Below are 27221 nucleotides of genomic sequence, written 5' to 3'. Positions count from 1 at the left end.
TATTGTTGGGTGGGTTTTTAATAATGGTTGTCCTTACAAGAGTAGTTGATACAAGAGTAGTTACAAGAGCAGCCAAGAGATATGCTTGGCAATGTCAGCAAAGAGGAACGTCTCGTCAGCATCGTGTTAAGCAGTCGATCATAAGGCTCCAGAAGGTCGTGCATGGGTGTCTGCATCTCGCGGAGCTGTAGGAAACATCATGGCGAGAAAATGCGCTAAACGTGAGCTGGTTGTACAATGAACTCGTCCTCAGCAAAATATCAGTGTGATTCATTACCCAGTGGCTTAGTAGAGGTGCGGGCATCAGGTGGTAGCGCATGGCTGCAATGAGCAGCTCCTTGCTCTCGCTCGTGCGAACCAGCGGCTCCTCACCCACTTTGGATAGCAGGAACTCTCGCCGCATCAGTGATAGGCAACAGCATTGCAGCAGCTAGCATTACAGAAATGGAAGCATCTCAGCACCCATCATCAAGCTTAACAGTGTTTACTCACACAAAACTTGTCCAGCTTTCTTTCACAATCACTCTCTTCAAACTCAAGGTTCGACTAGCATACGCAACAATTCTGGACAAAATCATTTTAAACGAGAAAAATTTATGAACGCAACTTGTCATGCTTTTTTTCACAATCACTGTCTCAAAACTCAAGGTTTGACTAGCATACGCAAAAATTCTGGACAAAATCATTTTAAAACGAGAAAAAGTTTATGAACTTAATTTTTTCATACAAAATTTCAGTAAAACAATCAATATATCCGCCGATCACCCGTCCCAGTCTTTTTGCTATTACCGCTTTTCCTATAGACAAAAGCATTCCCTTTCGTGTTCCAGTGGAAGTCTTAACTGTTCGATGTGATCGATGGAAACATGCTAACATTCTATTGTTACACGTCAGAAAAATGGACCATTACCTTCAATATTTCCACAACAGTATCTTACAATTTTTCAATATTCAAAATCTTTATCCGAAAACGTTGGGCATGTCGGGACATGAGAATCAATTTATAAAGTGCTTGGCAGCCAAAGAGGAACCGATGTGTCCTGCAATCTAACAGACTGCGCAAAGGAAATGCATTTCTGCGAATCAGGTAAACGGACTTTGCTGTACAAAGCTCAATCACTTATGTTAAGGTCAGCCAATAGAACTTGATTTTGTCAAGTAAACGCATCCACAGAATTCACTCCAAAATAATTTTAAACCAAACGGATCAGAGGTGTCTTTGCACAATGCTTAGCGCCTGACCATTTGATAGCGGCGCTGTGTCTGCACAAAATCCAAGCAGAATAAATTAGTACCAGTAAAAGCGGATTATCAGCTACATTCTTGATTTTTGCTGGGATGTCTCATTTTCCCAGAAAACAAATTTACGTCTCCATAAATCTGAGAAGCGACCTTAGTTCGTGCGAATCCCGCCACGTGGCACACAGCCTTGTACGGAAGCAATTGCCGCATCGACTTGGCTTCACGTTTTCTCGATAACACCAAGGACAGTGTTATGCTCTACTCATCGTTTTTCTTGTGGCATATATTTATTTTTACATGCTGACGCCTCGCATCAGGATATGGTATAGAGGATTCTCAACAAAACTGGACTGCCTGCACGGAGAAGGATTGTCATAGTTTAATTTCTGCCTCCTTTATCACTTGTATTATCGAGCGGTCACTTCCACGAGAGCTGCCCACTCGTGTCCCAAAGAATGATAATAAATGGGTGTTGATCTAGACTCAGAACCAGAGGAAAAAAAAAACACTCTGGCTTGTGCATGGTCAGTTCTTCAACTAGTACATTACGTTAACAAGTAAACCAAACTAGCTAGTCAATACACTGCAAAAGTATGTAACGAAGGAACTGCTATGTATGTGCACAGCAGCAACGCCCCCATTCTACGCATCGTGCCATATCTTTGTATTCTGGTCACTTAACAAGGCCCTGCAGCTATCGCCACCTTCTCAGCAGCAACCAAAACTCAATCCTGAATAAACCTGATCGCCTTTTTGGTTCTGACTTCGCACAGTGCCCAAGCATGTCAGAAACGATAGATGCTTACTTGCGGACAACTGGAGACCAAAGGACGCAAGGCCTCTGGGGCAGTGAACAAGTTGTCTATTCCAGCGTCACGAGCACTTGCGATGAGCCTCTTCAACTGCAGCTGGCTGGAGATGCGAAGCCTTTCCCAACCTTCCAGTTAACTCTATAGTCGGAGGTCGCGGTGGAGGACGAGATCATCTACAGACCGGAACCAGTTGACCAAGTTGACGACGTAGTAGCTTTTGTGCCCAGTCACCATTGCGTGAGCATCGGCGAGGAACTCTGGGCGGCAGAAGTGGACGGCGGGCAAGAGTCGAAGGCAACACAGGCAGCAAAAACGGCCGCAACGACAAGGTCTCCCGCAGAGGACGTCACAACCAGGGGCATAACTCTCGGCTGTAGAATGTGGTCTTCTAAGCCGCAGAAGTGGCCCAGGCCACCCAATTCGTGCATCAACTTGAGGTCTGCAGTGGGTAAGAGAAAAAAAAATGATGGTTGATTAGCGTAGTTAGGCGAGACAAGAATTAGGTGCGCTAGCAGTTCGGTTTGCACTTCCATTCTGGTCTTCAGATAGAGTGTTCACGGATGGCAGTTGCTGGGATAGCGATAATGGGTTAATGTTCATATATATGCAACAAAGCGAGCCATAAAAAGAAAAATGATAAGTGTAACATAGAAGAGGCCTGAAGAGGGCAGAGTGCGCGAGGGGACAAACGCAGGTTAATGACATCCTAGTCGAAATCAAGAAGAAATGGGCTTGAGTAGTGCATGTAATGTGAAGGGAAGATAACCGCTGGTCCTTAAGGGTTACAGAGTTGATTCCAAGGGAAGGCAAACACAGCAGGGGGCGGCAGAAAGTTAGGCGGGTGGATGAGATTAAGAAGTTTGCGGGGATACAGTGGCCACAGCTGGCAAAGGAAAGGGTATAGCTGGACAGACATGGGAGAGGCGTTTTCCCTGCAGTGGGCATTGTGAGGCTGATGTTGATGGTGCAACGTTCGCTTAATCCCGTGTAGCTGCTGCTCCCGTATGTGGCCTGTGCTGCGTCGCCTTGTGTTCCATTCCGAAAGTCAAGAATTAAAGGGACACCGAGGAGAAAATCAAATTTTGTTTTTAGCAAAATCTGATAGTTCGGCATTTTATGGCTTTGTCGCCACTAGACCGGGAAGTGAAAGATGCATTTATTTCAAAAATTTTTTGGATTCGAAGCTGAAAAAAGTTTTTCCCGCCGCTTCGATTCAAACTCGAGAACTCTTATGACGTCACGGTGAGCTCTTACGATGTCACAGGGAGGAGTGACGTGAAGGGTGATGTAAACGCAGACTCCATGATTTCTGGTTGCTACCAGTGTGGTCTAGCAGCTGCCGAAATGAAAGCTACCATCGCCGCACATTGAAGGCATCTATCGGGGGTCGCTGCCGTCGCTTCGTTTACGTTTGCACCGGCATCTTACCAGCGTTACAATAGATCCCATTACCAAACCCAACAATGTAGCTCTCTCAAAAACTCCGGCCTGCATTTCAGCGACCTCAGCCCCGCAGAGCGTGCGATGCTTTTGAGGGAACACAGGTTAGGCGCCGGCGGGTCATTTCCCTCTTCCGCCTTGAAAAGCCGTTGCAAATTAAACATCATAACCCCAGTGCAGGGAGTCATGAGGGGACAGGACAAGGTCGGCGCGTTGCGCCCATCGGAGGCTGGCTGGGGCTTTGGGGCCAACGGATTGTGATTCCTTGAACGGCGCGGTCGCACAGTGCAGCAGGCAACCTCGAAGTCTCTCACGGTTGCAAGGACCAGGTTATTTATTTATTTTTTTGCCACAAAGAATGGATGGGTGCTCAAGGGTGCTCGCGTTTAAAGTTGGTGGCTAGAAACTAAAGCCGACGCATGCCGCTTCAACGGCTTCCGCTGGATCCAACGGGTCTACTGGATCGGGCTCTCTAGCCCACATGCATGTACCTTTAAATGTGTACTGTGAATGGATTAAATTAGCCGAGAGCTCGAAAAGAACAGCTCCGTCCAACTGCCGAAGCTATTGAATTACGTCACAATGTGCACCTCGCCGCGGAGCCGAATCGGTCTGGCCAGGCCGGCGGCGGCTGGCGCACTCGGCGCGAAATAGAGACATGCTCCAAGTCTCCGCCAGTGTGATTATAGTGCGCTGAAGCCGCCGAAGGCGTCGGCGGTCAAGTGCAGTTGGAGTACAGAGAGTCTCATTTTGGCCGACGTGACGTCGCCGTACAGCGTGCACACGTTACGCCGGAGTATAAACGTGCCGTAACAAAGCCCGTGCTAAACAACTAACAAACGTATTCAGTGGCGGCATCTATGGGAGCCACTGAAACCCCCCGCCCACTCACTGAATAAAAAAAAAATCCTGTGCAGAGGCTCGGAATCTAACCAGGGCCTTTGAGGCGGAGATGCTACCACAACAGCTCGTGAATGCACTCTTCCGATGCAGAAATCTCCGCACTTTCGCTACGTATATCCTGGCCTAACACAGGTAGGCCATCAGCAATTTTTTTTTCTTAACTGCCTTGTACCTCGTCTCCAGTCCCTAATAAACGATTTCTGTTAAGTAGTTTGAAGTTGACTGGCACAGCCGGGAATGTTTCGCCGGGCGAGCGTGCGAACACACAAGTGCTCTTTACACTGCGAACTGCCTTGTACGATCCCCGACCATCGTGCCATCATAGTTTTTCATCGACTGTGGCGATAATCGGACCAGCCTTAACAGGCTCCTTCAAGGGTTAACTAGCACTTGATGTGGCACTTGCAGTTTCTCTGCTGTTTATTTATTTATTATAGATACCTCAAGGGCCCTTGAGGGCTTTACATGAGGGGTGGGCTAACAACCTGGTGTTAATAGAACATAGTTTCGATGGCTTTCTAGAAATGGGCCGGGTTTGTAAGAAGGATGGTACTGGTGGGAAGACTGTTCCAGTCAGGCGCTGTTTGGATGAAGAAGGAATGAAGATGGGTCACGGTGCGAGCAGGAGGTGGGTAAACGGCCTTGTGGTGGCTTGTGCAGGCTGAAGAACGATGAGCAGGTTGGATAGGACAGTTGTGAGTAAAGTTATGATATATTTTGTGATACAAGCATAGCCTTGCAACAATACGGTGTTGCTTGAGGTTAGGTAGGCATGCATTATTTTTCAGGGAGGTAACACTGGTGGAGTATAAGTAGTTTGAGTAGATGAATCTAACGGCGCGATTTTGCGCAAGTTCAACACAGTGGGTTAGGTTAAGTTGAGCAGGGTCGCAGATGGCTGATGCGTACTCTAACATTGGCCGAAATAATGTTTTATAAGCTAGCAATTTAACTGCTGGTGAAGCTAGACGTAAATTACGACGTAGCTAGCCGAGAGTTTTGATAACATTGTTAATTATCTGCGTTATATGGGTAGACCAGTTAAGGGTACCCGAGATGTCAACATCAAGATACTTAATGCAGTTGTGGGGTAAAACACTAGAACACTAGGTGCTTGTAAATCGAGGCGCGTCAAAAACAAAACCACGGGGCACGCAAAGCTCATAGATGAGAAGCACCATAACAAATTAGAACTCTCCTGGCTGCCTGTGATGCCACCAAGCATTGGTTTTCCTTGATTCCAACATTCAGGTTGTCTTTTGTCTGTCTTCCTAGTGTGATAAAAGTGCACATTCAGTTTTAAAACATAACTTACTTCAATACTGAACCACGCAACCATCCTTTGTCAGCCTCAGAGATTAGTGAATTTATGGTGCAAGAAAAATTCCTCCAAAGTGGCGTCTCTTGTCCTATGACGTAATCACGCTTGTAATTGCGAGATTGGCCTGTGGCGGCGATACCGGTATTTTGGTTCTTGCTATTTTCTACCTCACAAGAGCTTTGTTTTCAGTAAGAGCAGCGTTTTTGTGATCAGGAGCTGCTATTCTATCCATACAAGCCAACTTCAATTTCTCCTTAGAATCCCTTTAAATGGCGCGGCAGTCAAAATTATGGCATTCAAATTTTACCGACATGAAAGACCTAAAGTTAAGGTCCAAAAAAGGAACACAAGACTGTCGTGAGAACCACTGACCAGTGAGTAAGCAGAAAGCCACACATAATACCAGTGGGAGGCGCAGCAAATCAGCTAGCGCCACCTTCGCAGCAGCAACCAAAACTCAATCCTAAATAAACCCGATTTACTTTTTGGTTTCATTTCGGCTGGTCAATGTCGTCAGTTTCTCGGACAGCGCCCAAGCATGCCGGAAACGATAGATCCTTACTTGCGGACATCTGCAGACCAATGCACGCAAGGGCTAGGTGGCTATGAACAAGTCAATTGCTATTGCACGGGCACTTCCGATGAGTCCATTCAACTGTGGCTGACTGGAGACACCAAGTCTTTCCCAGCCTTCCAGTAACGTCTGCGATAGCAGGTCATGAGGCCGCGAAAATTTTCCACGACTCCCAGTTCGTGCATCATGTTGCGGTCTGCAGTGGGTAAGAGAACAAAAATGATGGTCCGTTTGCGTTTTTCGGCGAGATGCAAATTAGTTAGGGGCGCTAGAAGTTCGGTTTTCACTTCCGCACCGACGTTTAGAATCAGAGTTCACGGATGGCAGTTGCTGAGTTAGCGATAATGGGATAATGCCCATATATGCAATGCAGCGAGCGATGAAAAGAAAAATGATAGGTGTAACGTTATAAGAGACGGGAAGCGGGCAGAGTGTGTGAGGCAACAAACGCGGGTTATTCACATCTTCATCGAAATGAAGAGGAAGAAAGGGCCTTGTGCAGGGCATGTAATGCAAAGTAACAATAACTGCTGGTCCTTAACGGTAACGGAATGGATTCCAAGAGAAGGCAACTGCAGCAGGGGGCGGTAGCAAGTTGAAGAAAGCGGGGATACGTTGGCCGCAGCTGTTAAGCGACAGGTTAATTCGAGAGACATGGGAGAGGCCTTTACCCTTGCAGTGGGCGTAGTGAGGCTGATGATAATGATGCAGTGTGTGCATAATCCCGTGTAGCTGCTGTTCCTGTATGCGCCCCGTGCCGAGTCGCTTTGCGCACCAGCCAAGAAAGTCCGCGTTCAACACAGGCAGCAGCGCATTTAAAATTATGGCATTCAAATTTTGCCGACAGGGAGGTTCTGAAGCAAAAGTACCAAAAAAAACAAGTGTCGTGAAAGCCTGGGACCAGTGCGTAAACAGAAAGCCACACATAACATAGGCGGGAGGCGCAGCAAATTAGCTAGCCCCACCTTCACAGCAGCAACCAAAACTCAATCCTAAATAAATCTGATTTTCTTTTTGGTTCTCATTTCATTGCTCCAGGAGTTTCTCATTGAGTTCCCAAGCATGCCAGAAATGATAGATGCTTACTGCGGACAACTGGAGACTAATGCAAGCAAGGGCTCTGAGTCTATGAACAAGTTATCTATTCCAAAGGCAGGGGGCACTTACGATGAGCTTCCAAGTGCGGCTGGCCGGAACCACGAAGCCTTTCCCAACCTGCCGGGAACGCCTGCAATCGCAGCTCATGGTGGCGGACGAGATCGCCTGCCGACCGGAACCAGTTGACACAGTTCACGACGCAGTAGCTTTTGTGCCCAGTCACCAATGCATGAGCATCCACCAGGAACTCTGGGCGGGTGGATGGCGGGGAAAAGTCGAAGGCGGCGAGGTGTGTCCAGGCCACCCAGTTCGTGCATCATGTTGTGGTCTGCAGTGGGTAAGAGAACAAAAATGATGGTCCGTTTGCGTTTTTCGGCGAGATGCAAATTAGTTAGGGGCGCTAGAAGTTCGGTTTTCACTTCCGCTCCGACGTTTATATTCAGAGTTCATGGATGGCAGTTGCTGAGTAAGCGATAATGGGATAATGCCCATATATGCAGTGCAGCGAGCGATGGAAAGAAAAATGATAGGTGTAACGTTATAAAAGACTTGAAGCTGGCAGAGTGTGTGACGGGAACAAATGCAGGTTATTCACATCTTCATCGAAATGAAGAGGTAGAAATGGGCCTTGTGCAGGGCATGCAATGCACAGGGAAGATAACCGCTGGTCCTTAATGGTAACAGAATGGATTCCAAGAGAAGGCAACCACAGCAGTGGGCGGTAGCAAGTTGAAGAAGAATGTGGGGATATGGTGGCCACAGCTGTTAAGGGACAGGTTAATTCAAGAGACATGGGAGGCCTTTACCCTTGCAGTGGGCGTAGTGAGGCTGATGATGATGATGAAGTGTGTGCATAATCCCGTGTAGCTGCTGTTCCTGTATGCGCCCCGTGCCGAGTCGGTTTGCGTGCCAGGCAAGAAAGTCCGCGTTAAACACAGGCAGCAGCGCATTTAAAATTATGGCATTCAAATTTTGCCGACAGGGAGGTTCTGAAGCTAAAGTACCAAAAAAACAAGAATGTCGTGAAAGCCTGTGACCAGTGCGTAAACAGAAAGCCACACATAACTTAGGCGGGAGGCACAGCAAATTAGCAAGCCCCACCTTCAAGCAGCAACCAAAACTCAATCCCAAATAAATCTGATTTTCTTTTTGGTTCTCATTTCATTGCTCCACGAGTTTCTCGTTGAGTGCACAAGCATGCCAAAAATGGTAGATGCTTACTGCGGACAACTGGAGACTAATGCAAGCAAGGGCTCTGGGTCTACGAACAATATCTATTCCAAAGGCAGGGGCACTTACGATGAGCTTCCAAGTGCGGCTAGCTGGAGACACGAAGCCTTTCCCAACCTTCCGGGAACGTCTGCAATCGCAGCTCGTGGTGGAGGACGAGATCGCCTGCCGACCGGAACCAGTTGACACAGTTCACGACGTAATTAGTTGCTTTTGTCCCCAGTCACCATTGCTTGAGCATCGGCAACGAACTCAGGGTGCCAGAGGTGGACGGAGGGCAAAGGTCGAAGGCGTGGAGATGTGTCGAGGCCGCCCAGTTTGTGCATCATGTTGCGGCCTGCAGTGGGTAAGAGAACAGAAATGATGGTCCGTTTGCGTTTCTCGGTGAGATGCAAATTAGCTAGGGGCACTAGAAGTTCGATTTTCACTACCACTCCGACGTTTACATTAAGAGTTCTCGGATAGCAGTTGCTGAGTTAGCGATAATGGGATAATGCCCATATACGCAATGCAGTGAGCGATGAAAAGAAAAAAGATAGGTGTAACGTTATAAGAGACGGGAAGCAGGCAGAGTGTGTGAGGGAACAAACGCAGGTTATTAACATCTTCATCGAAATGAAGAGGAAGAAAGGGCCTTGTGCAGGGCACGTAATGCAAAGGAAACATAACCGTATGTCCTTAACGGTAACGGGATAGATTCCAAGAGAAGGCAACCGCAGTAGGGGGCGGTAGCAAGTTGAAGAATGCGGGGATACGGTGGCCGCAGCTGTTAAGGGACAGGTTAATTCGAGAGACATGGGAGAGGCCTTTACCCTTGCAGTGGGCGTAGTGAGGCTGATGATAATGATGCAGTGTGTGCATAATCCCGTGTAGCTGCTGTTCCTGTACGCGCCCCGTGCCGAGTTGCTTTGCGCGCCAGCCAAGAAAGTCCGCGTTCAACGCAGGCAGCAGCGCATTTAAAATTATGGCATTAAAATTTTGCCAACGGGAGGTTCTAAAGCTAAAGTATCAAAAAAACAAGTCGTGAAAGCCTGTGACCAGTGCGTAAACAGAAAGCCACACATAACATGGGCGGGAGGCACAGCAAATTATACAGCCCCACCTTCACAGCAGCAACCAAAACTCAATCCTAAACAAATCTGACTTTCCTTTCGGTTCTCATTTCATTGCTCCATGAGTTTCTCGCAGAGTGCACAAGCATGCCAGAAATGATAGATGCTTACTACGAACAACTGGAGACCAATGCAAGCAAGGCCTCTGGGTCTATGAACAAGTTATCTATTCAAAAGGCAGGGGCACTTACGATGAGCTTCCAAGTGCGGCTGGCCGGAACCACGAAGCCTTTCCCAACCTGCCGGGAACGCCTGCAATCGCAGCTCATGGTGGCGGACGAGATCGCCTGCCAACCGGAACCAGTTGACACAGTTCACGACGGAGTAGCTTTTGTGCCCAGTCACCAATGCATGAGCATCCACCAGGAACTCTGGGCGGTGGATGGCGGGGAAAAGTCGAAGGCGGCGAGGTGTGTCCAGGCCACCCAGTTCGTGCATCATGTTGCGGTCTGCAGTGGGTAAGAGAACAAAAATGATGGTCGGTTTGCGTTTTTCGGCGAGATGCAAATTAGTTAGGGGCGCTAGAAGTTCGGTTTTCACTTCCGCACCGACGTTTAGATTCAGAGTTCACGGATGGCAGTTGCTGAGTTAGCGATAATGGGATAATGCCCATATATGCAATGCAGCGAGCGATGAAAAGAAAAATGATAGGTGTAACGTTATAAAAGACTTGAAGCTGGCAGAGTGTGTGACGGGAACAAACGCAGGTTATTCACATCTTCATCGAAATGAAGAGGAAGAAAGGGCCTTGTGCAGGGCATGTAATGCAAAGTAACAATAACTGCTGGTCCTTAACGGTAACGGAATGGATTCCAAGAGAAGGCAACTGCAGCAGGGGGCGGTAGCAAGTTGAAGAATGCGGGGATACGTTGGCCGCAGCTGTTAAGCGACAGGTTAATTCGAGAGACATGGGAGAGGCCTTTACCCTTGCAGTGGGCGTAGTGAGGCTGATGATAATGATGCAGTGTGTGCATAATCCCGTGTAGCTGCTGTTCCTGTATGCGCCCCGTGCCGAGTCGCTTTGCGCACCAGCCAAGAAAGTCCGCGTTCAACACAGGCAGCAGCGCATTTAAAATTATGGCATTCAAATTTTGCCGACAGGGAGGTTCTGAAGCAAAAGTACCAAAAAAAACGAGTGTCGTGAAAGCCTGGGACCAGTGCGTAAACAGAAAGCCACACATAACTTAGGCGGGAGGCACAGCAAATTAGCTAGCCCCACCTTCACAGCAGCAACCAAAACTCAATCCTAAATATATCTGATTTTCTTTTTGGTTCTCATTTCATTGCTCCAGGAGTTTCTCATTGAGTTCCCAAGCATGCCAGAAATGATAGATGCTTACTGCGGACAACTGGAGACTAATGCAAGCAAGGGCTCTGGGTCTATGAACAATATCTATTCCAAAGGCAGGGGCACTTACAATGAGCTTCCAAGTGCGGCTAGCTGGAGACACGAAGCCTTTCCCAACCTTCCGGGAACGTCTGCAATCGCAGCTCGTGGTGGAGGACGAGATCGCCTGCCGACCGGAACCAGTTGACACAGTTCACGACGTAATTAGTTGCTTTTGTCCCCAGTCACCATTGCTTGAGCATCGGCAACGAACTCAGGGCGGCAGAGGTGGACGGAGGGCAAAGGTCGAAGGCGTGGAGATGTGTCGAGGCCACTCAGTTCGTGCATCATATTGCAGTCTGCAGTGGGTAAGAGAACAAAAATTATGGTCTATTTGCGTTTTTCGGCGAGATGCAAATTAGCTAGGGGCGCTAGAAGTTCGGTTTTCACTTCCGCTCCAAAGTTTAGATTCAGAGTTCACGGATGGCAGTTGCTGAGTTAGCGATAATGGGATAATGCCCATATATGCAATGCAGCGAGCGATGAAAAGAAAAATGATAGGTGTAACGTTACAAGAGACGGGAAGCGGGCAGAGTGTGTGAGGGAACAAACGCAGGTTATTAACATCTTCATCGAAATGAAGAGGAAGAAAGGGCCTTGTGCAGGGCACGTAATGCAAAGGAAACATAACCGTATGTCCTTAACGGTAACGGGATAGATTCCAAGAGAAGGCGACCGCAGCAGGGGGCGGTAGCAAGTTGAAGAAGAATGCGGGGATACGGTGGCCGCAGCTGTTAAGGGACAGGTTAATTCGAGAGACATGGGAGAGGCCTTTACCCTTGCAGTGGGCGTAGTGAGGCTGATGATAATGATGCAGTGTGTGCATAATCCCGTGTAGCTGCTGTTCCTGTACGCGCCCCGTGCCGAGTCGCTTTGCGCGCCAGCCAAGAAAGTCCGCGTTCAACGCAGGCAGCAGCGCATTTAAAATTATGGCATTAAAATTTTGCCAACGGGAGGTTCTAAAGCTAAAGTATCAAAAAAACAAGTCGTGAAAGCCTGTGACCAGTGCGTAAACAGAAAGCCACACATAACATGGGCGGGAGGCACAGCAAATTATACAGCCCCACCTTCACAGCAGCAACCAAAACTCAATCCTAAACAAATCTGATTTTCCTTTCGGTTCTCATTTCATTGCTCCATGAGTTTCTCGCAGAGTGCACAAGCATGCCAGAAATGACAGATGCTTACGACGAACAACTGGAGACCAATGCAAGCAAGGCCTCTGAGTCTATGAACAAGTTATCTATTCCAAAGGCAGGGGGCACTTACGATGAGCTTCCAAGTGCGGCTGGCCGGAACCACGAAGCCTTTCCCAACCTGCCGGGAACGCCTGCAATCGCAGCTCATGGTGGCGGACGAGATCGCCTGCCGACCGGAACCAGTTGACACAGTTCACGACGCAGTAGCTTTTGTGCCCAGTCACCAATGCATGAGCATCCACCAGGAACTCTGGGCGGGTGGATGGCGGGGAAAAGTCGAAGGCGGCGAGGTGTGTCCAGGCCACCCAGTTCGTGCATCATGTTGTGGTCTGCAGTGGGTAAGAGAACAAAAATGATGGTCCGTTTGCGTTTTTCGGCGAGATGCAAATTAGTTAGGGGCGCTAGAAGTTTGGTTTTCACTTCCGCTCCGACGTTTATATTCAGAGTTCATGGATGGCAGTTGCTGAGTAAGCGATAATGGGATAATGCCCATATATGCAGTGCAGCGAGCGATGAAAAGAAAAATGATAGGTGTAACGTTATAAAAGACTTGAAGCTGGGAGAGTGTGTGACGGGAACAAATGCAGGTTATTCACATCTTCATCGAAATGAAGAGGTAGAAATGGGCCTTGTGCAGGGCATGCAATGCACAGGGAAGATAACCGCTGGTCCTTAATGGTAACAGAATGGATTCCAAGAGAAGGCAACCACAGCAGTGGGCGGTAGCAAGTTGAAGAAGAATGTGGGGATATGGTGGCCACATCTGTTAAGGGACAGGTTAATTCAAGAGACATGGGAGGCCTTTACCCTTGCAGTGGGCGTAGTGAGGCTGATGATGATGATGAAGTGTGTGCATAATCCCGTGTAGCTGCTGTTCCTGTATGCGCCCCGTGCCGAGTCGGTTTGCGTGCCAGGCAAGAAAGTCCGCGTTAAACACAGGCAGCAGCGCATTTAATATTATGGCATTCAAATTTTGCCGACAGGGAGGTTCTGAAGCTAAAGTACCAAAAAAACAAGAATGTCGTGAAAGCCTGTGACCAGTGCGTAAACAGAAAGCCACACATAACTTAGGCGGGAGGCACAGCAAATTAGCAAGCCCCACCTTCAAGCAGCAACCAAAACTCAATCCCAAATAAATCTGATTTTCTTTTTGGTTCTCATTTCATCGCTCCACGAGTTTCTCGTTGAGTGCACAAGCATGCCAAAAATGGTAGATGCTTACTGCGGACAACTGGAGACTAATGCAAGCAAGGGCTCTGGGTCTATGAACAATATCTATTCCAAAGGCAGGGGCACTTACGATGAGCTTCCAAGTGCGGCTAGCTGGAGACACGAAGCCTTTCCCAACCTTCCGGGAACGTCTGCAATCGCAGCTCGTGGTGGAGGACGAGATCGCCTGCCGACCGGAACGAGTTGACACAGTTCACGACGTAATTAGTTGCTTTTGTCCCCAGTCACCATTGCTTGAGCATCGGCAACGAACTCAGGGCGGCAGAGGTGGACGGAGGGCAAAGGTCGAAGGCGTGGAGATGTGTCGAGGCCGCCCAGTTTGTGCATCATGTTGCGGCCTGCAGTGGGTAAGACAACAGAAATGATGGTCCGTTTGCGTTTCTCGGTGAGATGCAAATTAGCTAGGGGCACTAGAAGTTCGATTTTCACTCCCGCTCCGACGTTTACATTAAGAGTTCTCGGATAGCAGTTGCTGAGTTAGCGATAATGGGATAATGCCCATATATGCAATGCAGTGAGCGATGAAAAGAAAAAAGATAGGTGTAACGTTATAAGAGACGGGAAGCGGGCAGAGTGTGTGAGGGAACAAACGCAGGTTATTAACATCTTCATCGAAATGAAGAGGAAGAAAGGGCCTTGTGCAGGGCACGTAATGCAAAGGAAACATAACCGTATGTCCCTAACGGTAACGGGATAGATTCCAAGAGAAGGCAACCGCAGTAGGGGGCGGTAGCAAGTTGAAGAATGCGGGGATACGGTGGCCGCAGCTGTTAAGGGACAGGTTAATTCGAGAGACATGGGAGAGGCCTTTACCCTTGCAGTGGGCGTAGTGAGGCTGATGATAATGATGCAGTGTGTGCATAATCCCGTGTAGCTGCTGTTCCTGTACGCGCCCCGTGCCGAGTCGCTTTGCGCGCCAGCCAAGAAAGTCCGCGTTCAACGCAGGCAGCAGCGCATTTAAAATTATGGCATTAAAATTTTGCCAACGGGAGGTTCTAAAGCTAAAGTATCAAAAAAACAAGTCGTGAAAGCCTGTGACCAGTGCGTAAACAGAAAGCCACACATAACATGGGCGGGAGGCACAGCAAATTATACAGCCCCACCTTCACAGCAGCAACCAAAACTCAATCCTAAACAAATCTGATTTTCCTTTCGGTTCTCATTTCATTGCTCCATGAGTTTCTCGCAGAGTGCACAAGCATGCCAGAAATGACAGATGCTTACGACGAACAACTGGAGACCAATGCAAGCAAGGCCTCTGAGTCTATGAACAAGTTATCTATTCCAAAGGCAGGGGCACTTACGATGAGCTTCCAAGTGCGGCTGGCCGGAACCACGAAGCCTTTCCCAACCTGCCGGGAACGCCTGCAATCGCAGCTCATGGTGGCGGACGAGATCGCCTGCCGACCGGAACCAGTTGACACAGTTCACGGCGCAGTAGCTTTTGTGCCCAGTCACCAATGCATGAGCATCCACCAGGAACTCTGGGCGGGTGGATGGCGGGGAAAAGTCGAAGGCGGCGAGGTGTGTCCAGGCCACCCAGTTCGTGCATCATGTTGTGGTCTGCAGTGGGTAAGAGAACAAAAATGATGGTCCGTTTGCGTTTTTCGGCGAGATGCAAATTAGTTAGGGGCGCTAGAAGTTCGGTTTTCACTTCCGCTCCGACGTTTATATTCAGAGTTCATGGATGGCAGTTGCTGAGTAAGCGATAATGGGATAATGCCCATATATGCAGTGCAGCGAGCGATGAAAAGAAAAATGATAGGTGTAACGTTATAAGAGACTGGAAGCGAGCAGAGTGTGTGAGGGACCAAATACGGCTCATTCACATATTAGTAGAAATGAAGAGGAAGAAATGGCCTTGTGCAGGGCATCTAATGCAAAGGAAAGATAACCGCTGGTCCTTTACGGTAACGGAATGGATTCCAAAGGCAACAGCAGCCGGGGCAGTAGCAAGTTCAAGAATGCAGGAATACGGTGGCCGTAGCTGTTAAGGGACAGGTTAATTGTAGAGACATGGAAGAGGCCTTTGCCCTGCAGTGTGCGTAGTTAGGCTAATGTTGACAATTATGATGCAGCGTTTGCATAATCCCATGTAGCTGCTGCTTCCCTATGCGCCGTGCCGCATCGCCTTGCGCGGCAGCCAGAAAATCTGCGTTCAACAAATTGCGCGGCGCTTTCAAAATTATGACAATCAAGTTTTACCGACATGGAGGTTCTGCAGGTAAGTCACCAAAAAAAACAAGAGTGCCGTGAAAGCCAGTGACCAGTGAGTAGTCGGAAAACAACACATAATATAGGTGGGAGGCCGGTCAATAATAGGATCAGAATCAGGATTGGAACGCCACAGTGAGGTTCTAGCCATGAGTATTGCAAGCCAGCAACCCACGCTGACCATTCGCCACAAGATGAAGGTATGCTGCCTTCAGTAAACGAGTTGAGTACAAAGAAATCTTCCGGTGCTCACCTTCTGCACCATGCTTCGAAATCCGGCATTCAGCAGAGTGACGCAGAGGAGGTCGACACGAGCGACAAAACTCTCGGCTGTAGTGGTCGCATACTGCCCATGATCTTCAAGGTGAAGGCCTCTTGGCATGTGCAGAGACGAGGACAGCTGAGACGCACCATTGCCACGGCTTGGCAAACTTATGAGTATGTCGTCTTCGAGGCCGCCTAAGTTGTCCAGGCGACCCAGTTCGTGCATCATCTTGAAGTCTGCAGTGGATAAGAGAAAAAAAAATTATGGTCGGCTTGCGTAGTTAGGCGAGATGAGACATAGGTGCACCAGCAGTTGGGTACCGTTGATAGCTTGACCCGTTATTAAGCATCTGCTGATTGTTCTACGTGGCATCGCTCATTCGCAGCTTTTGTTGCAGTGCGGATGTGGTTGATGTCGTAGTAAACTCAAATAAACAAGGCACTGGAAGGTTATGTGGACATAAGGGGCTGAAAGGTGAGTGCAGAGAAGTGCGTTTTGTAGTTTTGTAAACAGCAGTAAGGCTAAATTTATTAAAAACAGCAATGGGATAGCTCATACTTGTAACAAAAAAAGGCCAGCGTATTATGGTCGTGGCTACAATACTACTATAGAGGAGCACAACACGCTGCCCTGTAACGGCAGCGCACCACGTAGAGCAGGAATTCGTTTTAAGCATAAAGGGTATTCGGTTTATGCATACACTATACTATTACAGAGGAGCACAGCATGCTGTCCTGTAACGGCAGCGCACCATGTAGAGCAGGAATTCGTTTTAAGCATAAGGGGCATTCAGTTTATGCACACATTATACTATTACAGAGGAGCACAGCACACTGTCCTGTAATGGCAGCACACCACGTAGAGCCGGTATTCGTTTCAAGCATAAGGGGTATTTGGTTTATGCATATATTATACTATTACAGAGGAGCAGAGCACACTGTAGTGTAACGGCAGCACACTATGTAGGCCGGTATTCATTTTCAACATAAGCATATATATATATATATATATAGCAGCCAAGGGAACCAACCCCCGCCGAAACCAAAAAGCATAGGGAATCTCTTTTTGTAGTTTTTCATGAATAGGAGAATAATAGCAGAAAACACCACTTGCCGCCGGTGGAATCCAAACCCATGACCTATAAAATGTCGCTTCTGGTGCTTTACCAGCTGAACTGCAGCGATGGCTCTCCAATCTTCTGCTTTCGACGGTATTTATGTGTAGTGTAAGCTAACCTTGAGAGTGTTCACCATCGCCACCCACGTCCATAGCGGCGTACGTAGTACGTCCTGCATTACCGCGAGTGCCACGAAGGAATGTGATTGAACGCTGAGGGCGGAAGCCATGGGAGATGGGAGAACACTTATGCAACCTATGGCATCAAGGCTGCCAGATTTAAGGCTGCAAAACTCGAATCAGGCAGCCTTGATGCCATAGGTAGCGTAAGAGGGTTCTGGAGATTTATATGTAGGCCGCAGCGATGCTTGTGTAGTCTATATATTTTGTTCGATCTGTGACTTTCTTGGGAAGCATTGACAAACCTGCGCACTAAATGCCTCGTCAGCCCAAATGTTTTGTTTCGCTCCACAGCTGTCGACCAATGCTGGAGTAGTAAAAGCTATAGGGGCTAAGGGAACATTACAGAAAGCACAAAAATATCTTGTTACCAAAAGGAAATCCTTTCTCAGTCGGCAATCACATGTGCATGTAAGTGCGTTTTGCTCCTTGTCTTTTTTTTATGGAGAATTTTTTTTTCATTGTGTAGGTACACGCGACACACATGACGACGTTATTAGGGAGCATACGGGTTTCTAAGCCATGGTGGCTCCCCCACCGCCGTGTCTTTTGATGCTTCTATAACCTCCCTGCCTATTAAAAGTAACCTATTGGAAGTTTTGTGCCTCCTGAAGTAACTCACCGGCCGCGAGAAGCGTTAGACAAAAACACTCGAGTTAATTTTGGCCGCTGTGCCAGTCCCTAGCTAGTAGCCTTGGGAAGCTCTGCCCCTCGGCTGACTTCTCTTGACCAACAGGATGTTGCGAATGTTGATGAATACGAATGAAGAGTAATACACAGACGGAAAAGGGCACTGAATTCAAGTGGTCCGTATTAAAGTTATGCCACCGGTCATGCTTCAAAACGCAACCAAAATGCCTGTTTTTTTTCATACACACATTTTGCACCGAGAAGCAATCTGACCTGTTTGCTCGATAATATCTCTTCTGTGACCACGACGCAGGCTCGCTACACGATTCGATTATCAGCTGGGATTATGGGAGGTTACATAAGAAGCCACATTTTCCTTTAGATATTCGAAGTTGCCTCCTCGTAATTTTGTGACATATTCTATCACCATAGGCACAGAGTTTTCAATCCGCTGTGGGGGGGAGGCAGTTAGCACTCTCACTCGCCCTCCCTCCTCCTCTGGGCATGCTCGTTACAGAGTACATTACAGAGCAAAACAGCAATTTACATCAAGACAGAAGAGAAAAAAAGGTAAAGAGAGAGGGTACTGATCCTCGAGGAACCCTAGAACAACGTGGTCCAGTAGAGAAATCAGCACCATTAATGCTGACAAATTCAACATGAGAAGAAGGAAATCCACGGATCCAGTTAAGAACTAGTTCATGGTTCATGGGGGCTCAATGTCCCAAAGCGACTCAAGGCTATGAGAGATGCCGTAGTGAAGGGCTCCAGAAATTTCGACCATCCGGGGTTCTTTAACGTGCACAGACATCGCACAGTACACAGGCCTCTAGAATTTCGCCTCCACCGAAATTCCACGCGCCGATCCCAGCCACATCTTTCGGGCCAGCAGCCGAGCGGCATCACCACTCAGCCACCGCGGCGGCTTCCAGTTAAGAACTGCAGGGTCAATGTTCAGCACACCATGTTTATGTAATAGCACTGAGTTATCAACTTTATCGAATGCTTTAGCAAGGTCAAGAAATATGGAATCAGATGAAAAAGCGGAGTCCAAACAGAAGCGCAAGTCGTAAGTGAAGAAAAGTAGTTGATGCCACATGAGGAGAACTTTCAGAAGCCATGTTCTGTTAGCGAGAAGAAATTACGATTGTGAGAATATGCATTTCATGATGACAGAACTATACTGTTTAGAATTCCGTATAAATTTACCATTTATACCATCAATTCCACTAGAAGATGTTAGTTTCAAATCGATAATCGCTATATGATGGCTTGCAAGTCGAACATGGTGGGACCCATCGCAAAATGATAGACCAGTTGGAGATTGGGACATTGGATAACACTGGATGAAGAAGAAAACGACTTAATGAAAGTATCACTTAGTACAGGAGCACAGAGGTGGTTGGGAGCAGGTCTGCCGGTCGGTGCAATAATGGCACTTTATTGGTGTTCCCAAGTTTAATTGTGTTCCAGCAGCATCTTGGGTTAATATGCTAAAGCAGCTGTCTTGTATGCTGTCCAATGGGCAGGTTTTAATGAATATTTGGCAGCTTTAAAAAATATTTTCTTTTTGTGAGAAAATCGCTTCAAATATCTGTTAGACCATAGAGCATGACTACTGGAGTATCACGGCAGAAAATAAGAATAAAACGGGCTACCTGTGAAGAAAAATCACGAAACAAAAATGCAGACAGTGACTGGCAAAAAAAACTAACAAAATCACTTATTTACAGAGTGCCTACAGGAAGGTGGTTCTAGTCATTAAACGTACATGGCACGATCAAATAATAAAAAAAATGTTTGTGTGACAGTGACTTCCGTGAACTTTGCGTTGATTATCACGTGACGAACGATACGTTGGCAATGACATAAAGTGGCTGACGAAACGAATTTGTTTATTTTGCTTTGCTGGGTGCTTTTTTTCGCTCCAGTGTTGTTCTTCGGTTTTTTCGTGAAGTGTGTGGCTGGAAACAGCACCATCGCTCTCGGCGACTCTCTCTCGTCCGTGTGAATGTGCCAGTCTGTAGCAGAAGATATGCTGTCCACTGACCCCATAGCTCAGTCTCCGGGGGCAAGAGGGGGAGGGGGCTAGAGCCCTCCAGCCCCCCGCAGTCGATGCCTATGCTCAGTTCGTTCTTAGCTCCGCTACAGGCTCAGAGAACGAGGGTTCTATAGCCAGGCCATAACGCGAGTGCCTTCATAGCATACGCTGTGCCACTGCGAGTGCTTCGTCGACAACACCCACAAAAAACACACTCAACCAGTGCGCATGAAGCAGTATCTTGATAGGCAGGAGAATGTTGTCTACTTTCCTAATCAAGTTTAATGAGTCTTCAGCCTGCAGTCTATAGCCCTTAGATCCAGTAAAGTCCTTCCCTTCCCGAATATGCAAACCTGTCCGAGTTGAAAGCATTTCACTTGAAATGCATTCAAAGACATGGCGATGAGGAAATCACAATTGTATGTGGACCTGTGTTATACCACACATCTCATAATGCTTGTGTGCGCGTGTTTCAATTGGCGTTTTATGCAAGTTACACAGAGCGCACCGGCGAAATCAGATATGTGATGTGAGGCTATATCTTCCAAAAAATAAGTTCCTCCTTAAAGGTATGACTTGACAGTGTTAATAGTTATTTGCTATTTTCATTTTCAGTCCCTTTTTCTAATTACACACAACGATCAGCATACATCAGTTTGAGTACCCGACCACGTGATACACCACATACAAGCTATGCCTTCAACTAAGTCCAACGACCGTGCCTCAATGGCCTAGGTGTAGAGTGTGACTCTCAACCCAATGGTCACGTGTTCGATTCCTAATTTTCCCGATCGGCATTTCGGTCATTTATTTCCTTTGCATCCTCATATGCCATAATGACATTTCAGCGATACTATGACCTCATAATGACAAATGAAATGCAGTTCTAATCGTTTTCATTCCACAGCTCAACCTGTAACCTCCGAATCATCTCGACTAACCCTGAATTAGCGTGACAACGCGCACAGCTTTACCTCCGAACGTCCACTCCAGCGTTGTCGAATTTCAATCTACATGGATCTTGAACAACACCATGGCGAAAGGCTCTGGTTAGATGTGAATGCCTGCGGTTCCTCAACAAGCGCTGACAATGTATAGCCGATCGGCGTTTTTTGCCTTTGGCCTTTCTGAAACTGCAGCTGGCATGCCAGGAGCTCCCTTCCAGAAGAAAGCGCAAATGACGAGATACAAAAGGCTTAAAACACACAGAGCTTCAACGCGATATTAGGTTCATGCAAGGTACAACACCGCCTGTAACCCGCCCATGTACACTTGTTTAGAGGTATGACGTCGGTTTAGAGGTATGACGTCGGTATAACGTATGCTCATTGGTACACAGAGCACTGCCAGGCACACTGTGCCACCTCTCCCCCTTCATGGTAGTCTTCGCTATCCTGGCTCTGAACACTCACCTAATCTTGGAGAGTTATCATTATCAATGAATATCCAGTTAACCCATCGTCGTATGCGACTCATAGTGCCCCCGAAAGGCAAGCAAAAAAAAATGGCTGAGGTTTAACTCAGTTATAGCTAATGAGACGAGTGAAAGACCGGCCTCCATCACTCCGCCCAGTCAAGACCCAACGGCTCCGACTGAAATGAGCGCGGCGAGCCGCGCGCCATATACGGCCAATCAAGTGGTCATGTCACGTGGTATGGCGGAGGGTCGGCGCAGCGTCGAGCAGCGCGGCGAAGCTAGACTCCAGCTGTGGCCAGTCAAGTGGTATGACGTTAGGCCTGGCTCAAGGTCAAAGTGAAACCTTGTTCACTTGACAATCGCAGCTCGGAAAGAGGAGCTGTCACTCCTTAACGACCCCGTCCTTTTTCACTGCAGCTCTATCTCTTTGTCACAGTGACTTAAATCTGTAGCCGGATTTGGGGAGGACGTGGGGAAGTCTGCGGTTGCCCTAACCAGCGCTGGTGCTCAACTTAGGGGCAGAAACTGGGTTACCAAAGGCACGAGCTCCGTTCCCATAGGCGTTCTTGCAGTCATGACCATTCACCAACAAGCTCAACTCGCTGGTTTACTGTTTTACTCCCGTAGGCGGCTGAGTGAGACAGTCGTTCTCCCACGGGCCGCAAGTCAAGAGAAAACGAATGAAAGAACTGGAACTGAGGCCAAGCCCAAACTTTAAAGTTTATTTGAATGCATAAGGCAATTTGAATGCATAAGCAGCGCATTTAAAATTATGGCATTCAAATTTTGCCGACAGGGAGGTTCTGAAGCTAAAGTACCAAAAAAACAAGAATGTCGTGAAAGCCTGTGACCAGTGCGTAAACAGAAAGCCACAAATAACATAGGCGGGAGGCGCAGCAAAATAGCTAGCTCCACCTTCACAGCAGCAACCAGAACTCCTAAATAAATTATTTTCTTTTTGGTTCTCATTTCATTGCTCCACGAGTTTCTCGCAGAGTGCCCAAGCATGCCAGAAATGATAGATGCTTACTTGAGGACAACTGGAGACCAAGGGACGCAAGGCCTCTAAGGCTATGAACAGGCTGTCTATTCCAGCGTCAAGCACTTGCAATGAGCCTCTCCAACTGCAGCTGGCTGGAGACACGAAGCCTTCCCCAACCTTCCAGTAACATCTATAGTCTGAGGTCGTGGTGGAGGACGAGATCATCTACCGACCGGAACCAGTTGACCAAGTTGACGACGTAGTAGCTTTTGTGCCCAGTCACCATTGCGTGAGCATCAGCGAGGAACTCTGGGCGGCAGAGGTGGACGGCGGGCAAGAGTCGAAGGCAACACAAGCAGCAAAAACGGCCGCAATGACACGGTCTCCCGCAGAGGACGTCGCAACCAGGGGCAAAACTCTCGGCTGTAGAATGTCGTCTTCTAAGCCGCAGAAGTGGCCCAGGCCACCCAATTCATGCATCATCTTGAGGTCTGCAGTGGGTAAGAGAAAAAAAATGACGGTCGATTAGCGTAGTTAGGCGAGACGAGAATTAGGTGTGCTAGCAGTTCGGTTTGCACTTTTGTTCCGGTGTTTAGTTTCAGTGCTCACGGATGGCAGTTGATGAGTTAGCGATAATGGGTGCAACACAGCGAGCGATGAAAAGAAAAACGATATGTGTAACGTTATAAGAGACCGGAAGCGGGCAGACTCTGAGAGAACAAACATGGGTTATTCACATCTTAGTCGAAATGAAGAGGAAGAAATGGCCTTGTGCAGGGCATATAATGCAAAGGAAAGATAACCACTGGTCCCTAAGGGTAACGGAATGGATTCCAAGAGAAGGCAACCACAGCAGGAGGCGGTAGCAAGTATAAGAATGCGGGGATACGGTGGCTGCAGCTCTTAAGGGACAGGTTAATTCGAGAGACATGGGAGAGGCCTTTACCCTTGCAGTGGGCATAGTGAGGCTGATGTTGATGATGATGCAGCGTTTGCATAATTCCATGTAGCTGCTGCTCCTGTATACACCCTGTGCCGCGTCACCTTGCGCGGCAGCCAGAAAATCTGCATTCAACAAATTGCTCGGCGCTTTCAAAATTATGGCATTCATGTTTTACCGAGATGAAGGTTCTACAGCTAAGGCACCAAAAAAAAACAGTGCTGTGAAAGCCAGTGACCAGTGAGTAGTCAGAAAAACACACATAACATAGGTGGAAGGGCATTTAATAATGGGATCAGAATCGAGATCAGTACGCCACAGTGAGGCTCTAGGCATGAGTATTACAAGCCAGCAACCCACGCTGACCATTTGCCACAAGATGAAGGTATGCTGCCTTCAGTAAACGAGTTCAGCACAAAAAATCTTATGATGCTCACCTTCTGCACCATGCATCGAAATCCGGTATTCAGCAGAGTGAGGCAGAGGAGGTTGACACGATCCAAAGACAAAACACTCGGCTGTAGTGGTCGCATACTGCCTGTGATCTTCAAGGTGAAGGCCTATTGGCAAGTGCAGAGACGAGGTCAGCTGAAAGGTACCATTGCCACGGCTTGGCGAACTTCATGAGAATGTGGTCTTCGAGGCCGCCAAGTTGTCGATCATCTTGAGGTCTGCAATGGGTAAGAGAAAAAAAGATAGTCGATTAGCATAGTTAGGTGAGATGTGAATTAGGTGCACTAGCAGTTCAGTTTGCACCTAGGTTTCGGTGTTTAGATTCAGTGTTCATGGATGGCACTACTGGGATAGTGATAATGGGTTAATGTCCATATATGCAACGCAAAAATCCATGAAAAGAAAAATGATATGTGTAACATTATAAGATACTGGAAGCGGGCAGAGAGTGTGAGGGAACAAACGCGGGTTAATGACATCTTAGTCGAAATCAAGAGGAAGAAATGGCCTTGTGCAGGGCATGTAAAGCGAATGGAAGATAACCACTGGTCCTGAAGGGAACGGAGTGGACTCAAGAGAAGGGAAACACAGCAGTGTGTGGCAGAAAGTTTAAGAAGTTTGCAGGGATACGGTGGCTGCAGCTGTTAAGGGACAGGTTAATTCGAGAGACATGGGAGAGGCATTTGCCTCGCGGTGGGCATAGCGAGGCTGATGTAGATGATGATACAGCGTTTGCATAATCCCGTGTAGCTGCTGCTCCAGTATGCCCCCTGTGCCGCGTCGCCTTACACGGCAGCCAGAAAGTCCGCGTCAGCAAAGACAACGGCGCTTTCAGAATTAATGCATCCAAATTTTACCGACTAGGAGGTTCTAAAGCTAAGGCACCCAAAAAAACACAAGAGTGCCGAGAAAGCCAGTGACCAGTGAATAAACAGAAAGGCGCACACAATATAGGTGGCAGGTGCAGCAAATTAACTAGCCCTGCCTTTGCAGCAGCAACCGAAACTCAATTCTAAATAAATCTGACTTCCTTTTTGCTTCTCATTTCGGCTGGTCCATGTCAACAATTTCTTGCACAGTGCCCAAGCATGCCAGAAACGATAGATGCTTACTTGCGGACAACTGGAGACCAAGGGACACAAGGCCTCTGGGGCTATGAACAAGTTGTCTATTCCAGTGTCAAGGGCACTTGCGATGAGTCTCTTCAACTGCGGCTGGCTGGAGACGCGAAGCCTTTCCCAACCTCCCGGTAACGTCTGTAGTCGCAGGTCATTAGGCCGCAGAAGTTTTCCAGGGCTCCCAGTTCGTGCATCATCTTGCGGTCTGCAGTGGGTGAGAGAAAAAAAAAATGATGGTCGATTTGTGTAGCTGGGCGAGATGTGATTTAGGTGCGCTAGCAGTTCGGTTTTCACTTCAGTTTCGGTGTTTAGATTCAGTGCTCATGGATGCCACTTGCTGGAACAGCGATAATGGGTTAATGTCCATATATGCAACGCAGCAAGCGATGAAAAGAAAAATTATAGGTGTAACGTTACAAGTGACCCGAAGTGGGCAGAGTGTGTGTGGGAACAAACGCGGTTTAATATCTGAGTCGAAATCAAGAAGAAATGGCCTTGTGCAGAGCATGTAATGCGAAGGGAAGGTAACTACTGTTCCTTAAGGGTAACGGAATGTATTCCAAGAGAAGGCAACCGCAGCAGGGGCGGTAGCAAGTTTAAGAAGAATGCGGGGATATGGTAGCCGCAGCTGTTAAAGGACAGGTTAATTCGAGAGACATGGGAGAGGCCTTTACCCTTGCTGTGGGCATAGTGAGGTTGATGATGATGATGATGCAGCGTTTGCACAATCCCGTGTGGCCGCTGCTCCCGTATGCAAGAGAAGGCAAGGGACGCGGGGATCGGCAGAAAGTTGGGTGGGCGGGTGAGATTAAAAAGCTTGCAGGGTGCAGGGATAATGTGGGCGCGGTTAACACAAGGCCGGTTTAATCGGAGAGTAATGGGAGGTCTTTGCACTGCGCTTGGCATAGTCAGGCTGATGATGATGATGATGATTATTATTATTATTATTATGTAGCATATGCTGCGAAATAGCGCTTGCCAGCTTGTTATGCGATGAGAATGGGCATTACTGGGAATTGCAATGAGTGCGGACACGCAGATGATGTTTGTAGAGGAAAGGAACAAGAAAATGAACATATGCGCGCTGACTACTCTCAGAAGTTAGAACTAGAGCGCAGCATCTCTAAGGACGCCTTACAGCTTGTCGGGATGGCGCCTCAGCTAGGAAGACTGGCGACGGCAAGGCAGCTCTCAGTGACAACAGTACGCAAATGCTTGGTTCAAGAGCCCTTTAGACGGGTTGCAACACAAACTAGGAATACTTTTGTGTTGCGTGCCCATATACCGTCCGCACTCTTAACCATTCCGCTGCGTCATGCTCAGAACGGATAGTGTCTCAGAATGATATCCCCGTTCGGCTGACTTCCTCCGGCCTTCATCCCAGAATACGGGTTGATACTCTCAAAGGTGAGCTGAATGCCTGCACTGTAAAAATTTCACACCTTTACAGGGTCCCTGAAAGAAGTGTTTCAGCTTGGCTTTAAAATGCTTGCACTATGTAGAGTACAGGCCACCGAGCGTCTGTGCCGCGTACCAGACCTCAAATGCGAACGGGAAATTTACAACACATTTTTAAAAATTCCCGCTTTAGCACCTCGCGGTGACGCGCGGTGCAGGGCTTTCGCGCAAAAACCTGGCATTCAACATCACGTCATGCAAATGACATCAGGAGCCAGGGGTTATCATTGGTTCACAGCGCCAAACTCTTTCAGACATCACGCGGTACTGCGGCAGCGGCAACTCGACGTGCACCGCAGCTGGTGGAGGTAGGGTAACACCCTCAAAAGAAATTAAGGCCTGCTGGCTCTTCCTTCCCCCCTGAGCTATGTCACGCAAAACAGGCCTACATAGAAGTTCCATGCAACACATTCCGAAGCACAAGTGATATAGGGGTGTTCCAGATGAGGCCAGGAAGGTATACAATGGTTAACCCCACCTATTCGGAGAAGTCGGAGCGGGGGACGACGGCAACGACAATCCGATCGGTTCTGCAAACCCGTGACACTCCTTTGATTGCCTCGGGGAAAGCAAAGTCGTGGCACATTGCGACAAGTTTCTGAACACACTTTTTCTATACGCTGACAGTGCATGCAGTCTACGCCTTGTGCTGTGCTTGCGGTTGTGTTTTGATTGCCTCGGGGAAAGCAAAGTCGTGGCACATTGCGACATGTTTCCGAACACACTTTTTCTATACGCTGACAGTGCATGCAGTCTACGCCTTGTGCTGTGCTTGCGGTTGTGTGGCCGTCGAGGTGATGTGCTAGTGCATTCATTGGAGACAAGTGCAGCGTGCCCAATTGTCAGATTAATTGCAGAT

At 48.0% G+C, this 27221-nt stretch overlaps 1 protein-coding gene across 8 annotated transcripts in view; it reads right to left on the bottom strand.

Moving 5' to 3' along the window:
* Positions 1 to 27221, bottom strand: part of LOC144113193 (uncharacterized) — a 46809-nt gene continuing 19588 nt past the window's right edge. Inside the window, exons 3-16 of one of the 8 annotated variants that reach the window (XM_077646153.1) lie at positions 24899 to 25109; positions 23771 to 24004; positions 22442 to 22884; positions 16016 to 16263; positions 14853 to 15111; positions 13619 to 13886; positions 12389 to 12647; positions 11151 to 11418; positions 9924 to 10181; positions 8690 to 8957; positions 7460 to 7718; positions 2049 to 2493; positions 278 to 430; positions 1 to 185 (exon numbers count right to left, since the gene is read on the bottom strand). In XM_077646153.1, coding sequence (XP_077502279.1) covers positions 8824 to 8957; positions 9924 to 10173 — 384 coding nt within the window. In that variant the 5' untranslated portion in view covers positions 10174 to 10181; positions 11151 to 11418; positions 12389 to 12647; ... (4 more) ...; positions 23771 to 24004; positions 24899 to 25109 and the 3' untranslated portion in view covers positions 1 to 185; positions 278 to 430; positions 2049 to 2493; positions 7460 to 7718; positions 8690 to 8823. Of the gene's footprint in view, positions 431 to 2048; positions 2494 to 6348; positions 6489 to 7459; positions 7719 to 8689; positions 8958 to 9923; positions 10182 to 11150; positions 11419 to 12388; positions 12648 to 13618; positions 13887 to 14852; positions 15112 to 16015; positions 16264 to 22441; positions 22885 to 23770; positions 24005 to 24898; positions 25110 to 27221 lie in introns of those variants that run through there. The other 7 variants (XM_077646152.1, XR_013310687.1, XR_013310685.1 and 4 more) reach the window with 7 other exon arrangements.

Source organism: Amblyomma americanum, chromosome 1, assembly GCF_052857255.1.
Source record: "Amblyomma americanum isolate KBUSLIRL-KWMA chromosome 1, ASM5285725v1, whole genome shotgun sequence".
In the NCBI taxonomy this organism is placed as follows: domain Eukaryota; kingdom Metazoa; phylum Arthropoda; class Arachnida; order Ixodida; family Ixodidae; genus Amblyomma; species Amblyomma americanum.
This window is presented reverse-complemented; position numbering and strand designations above follow the sequence as displayed.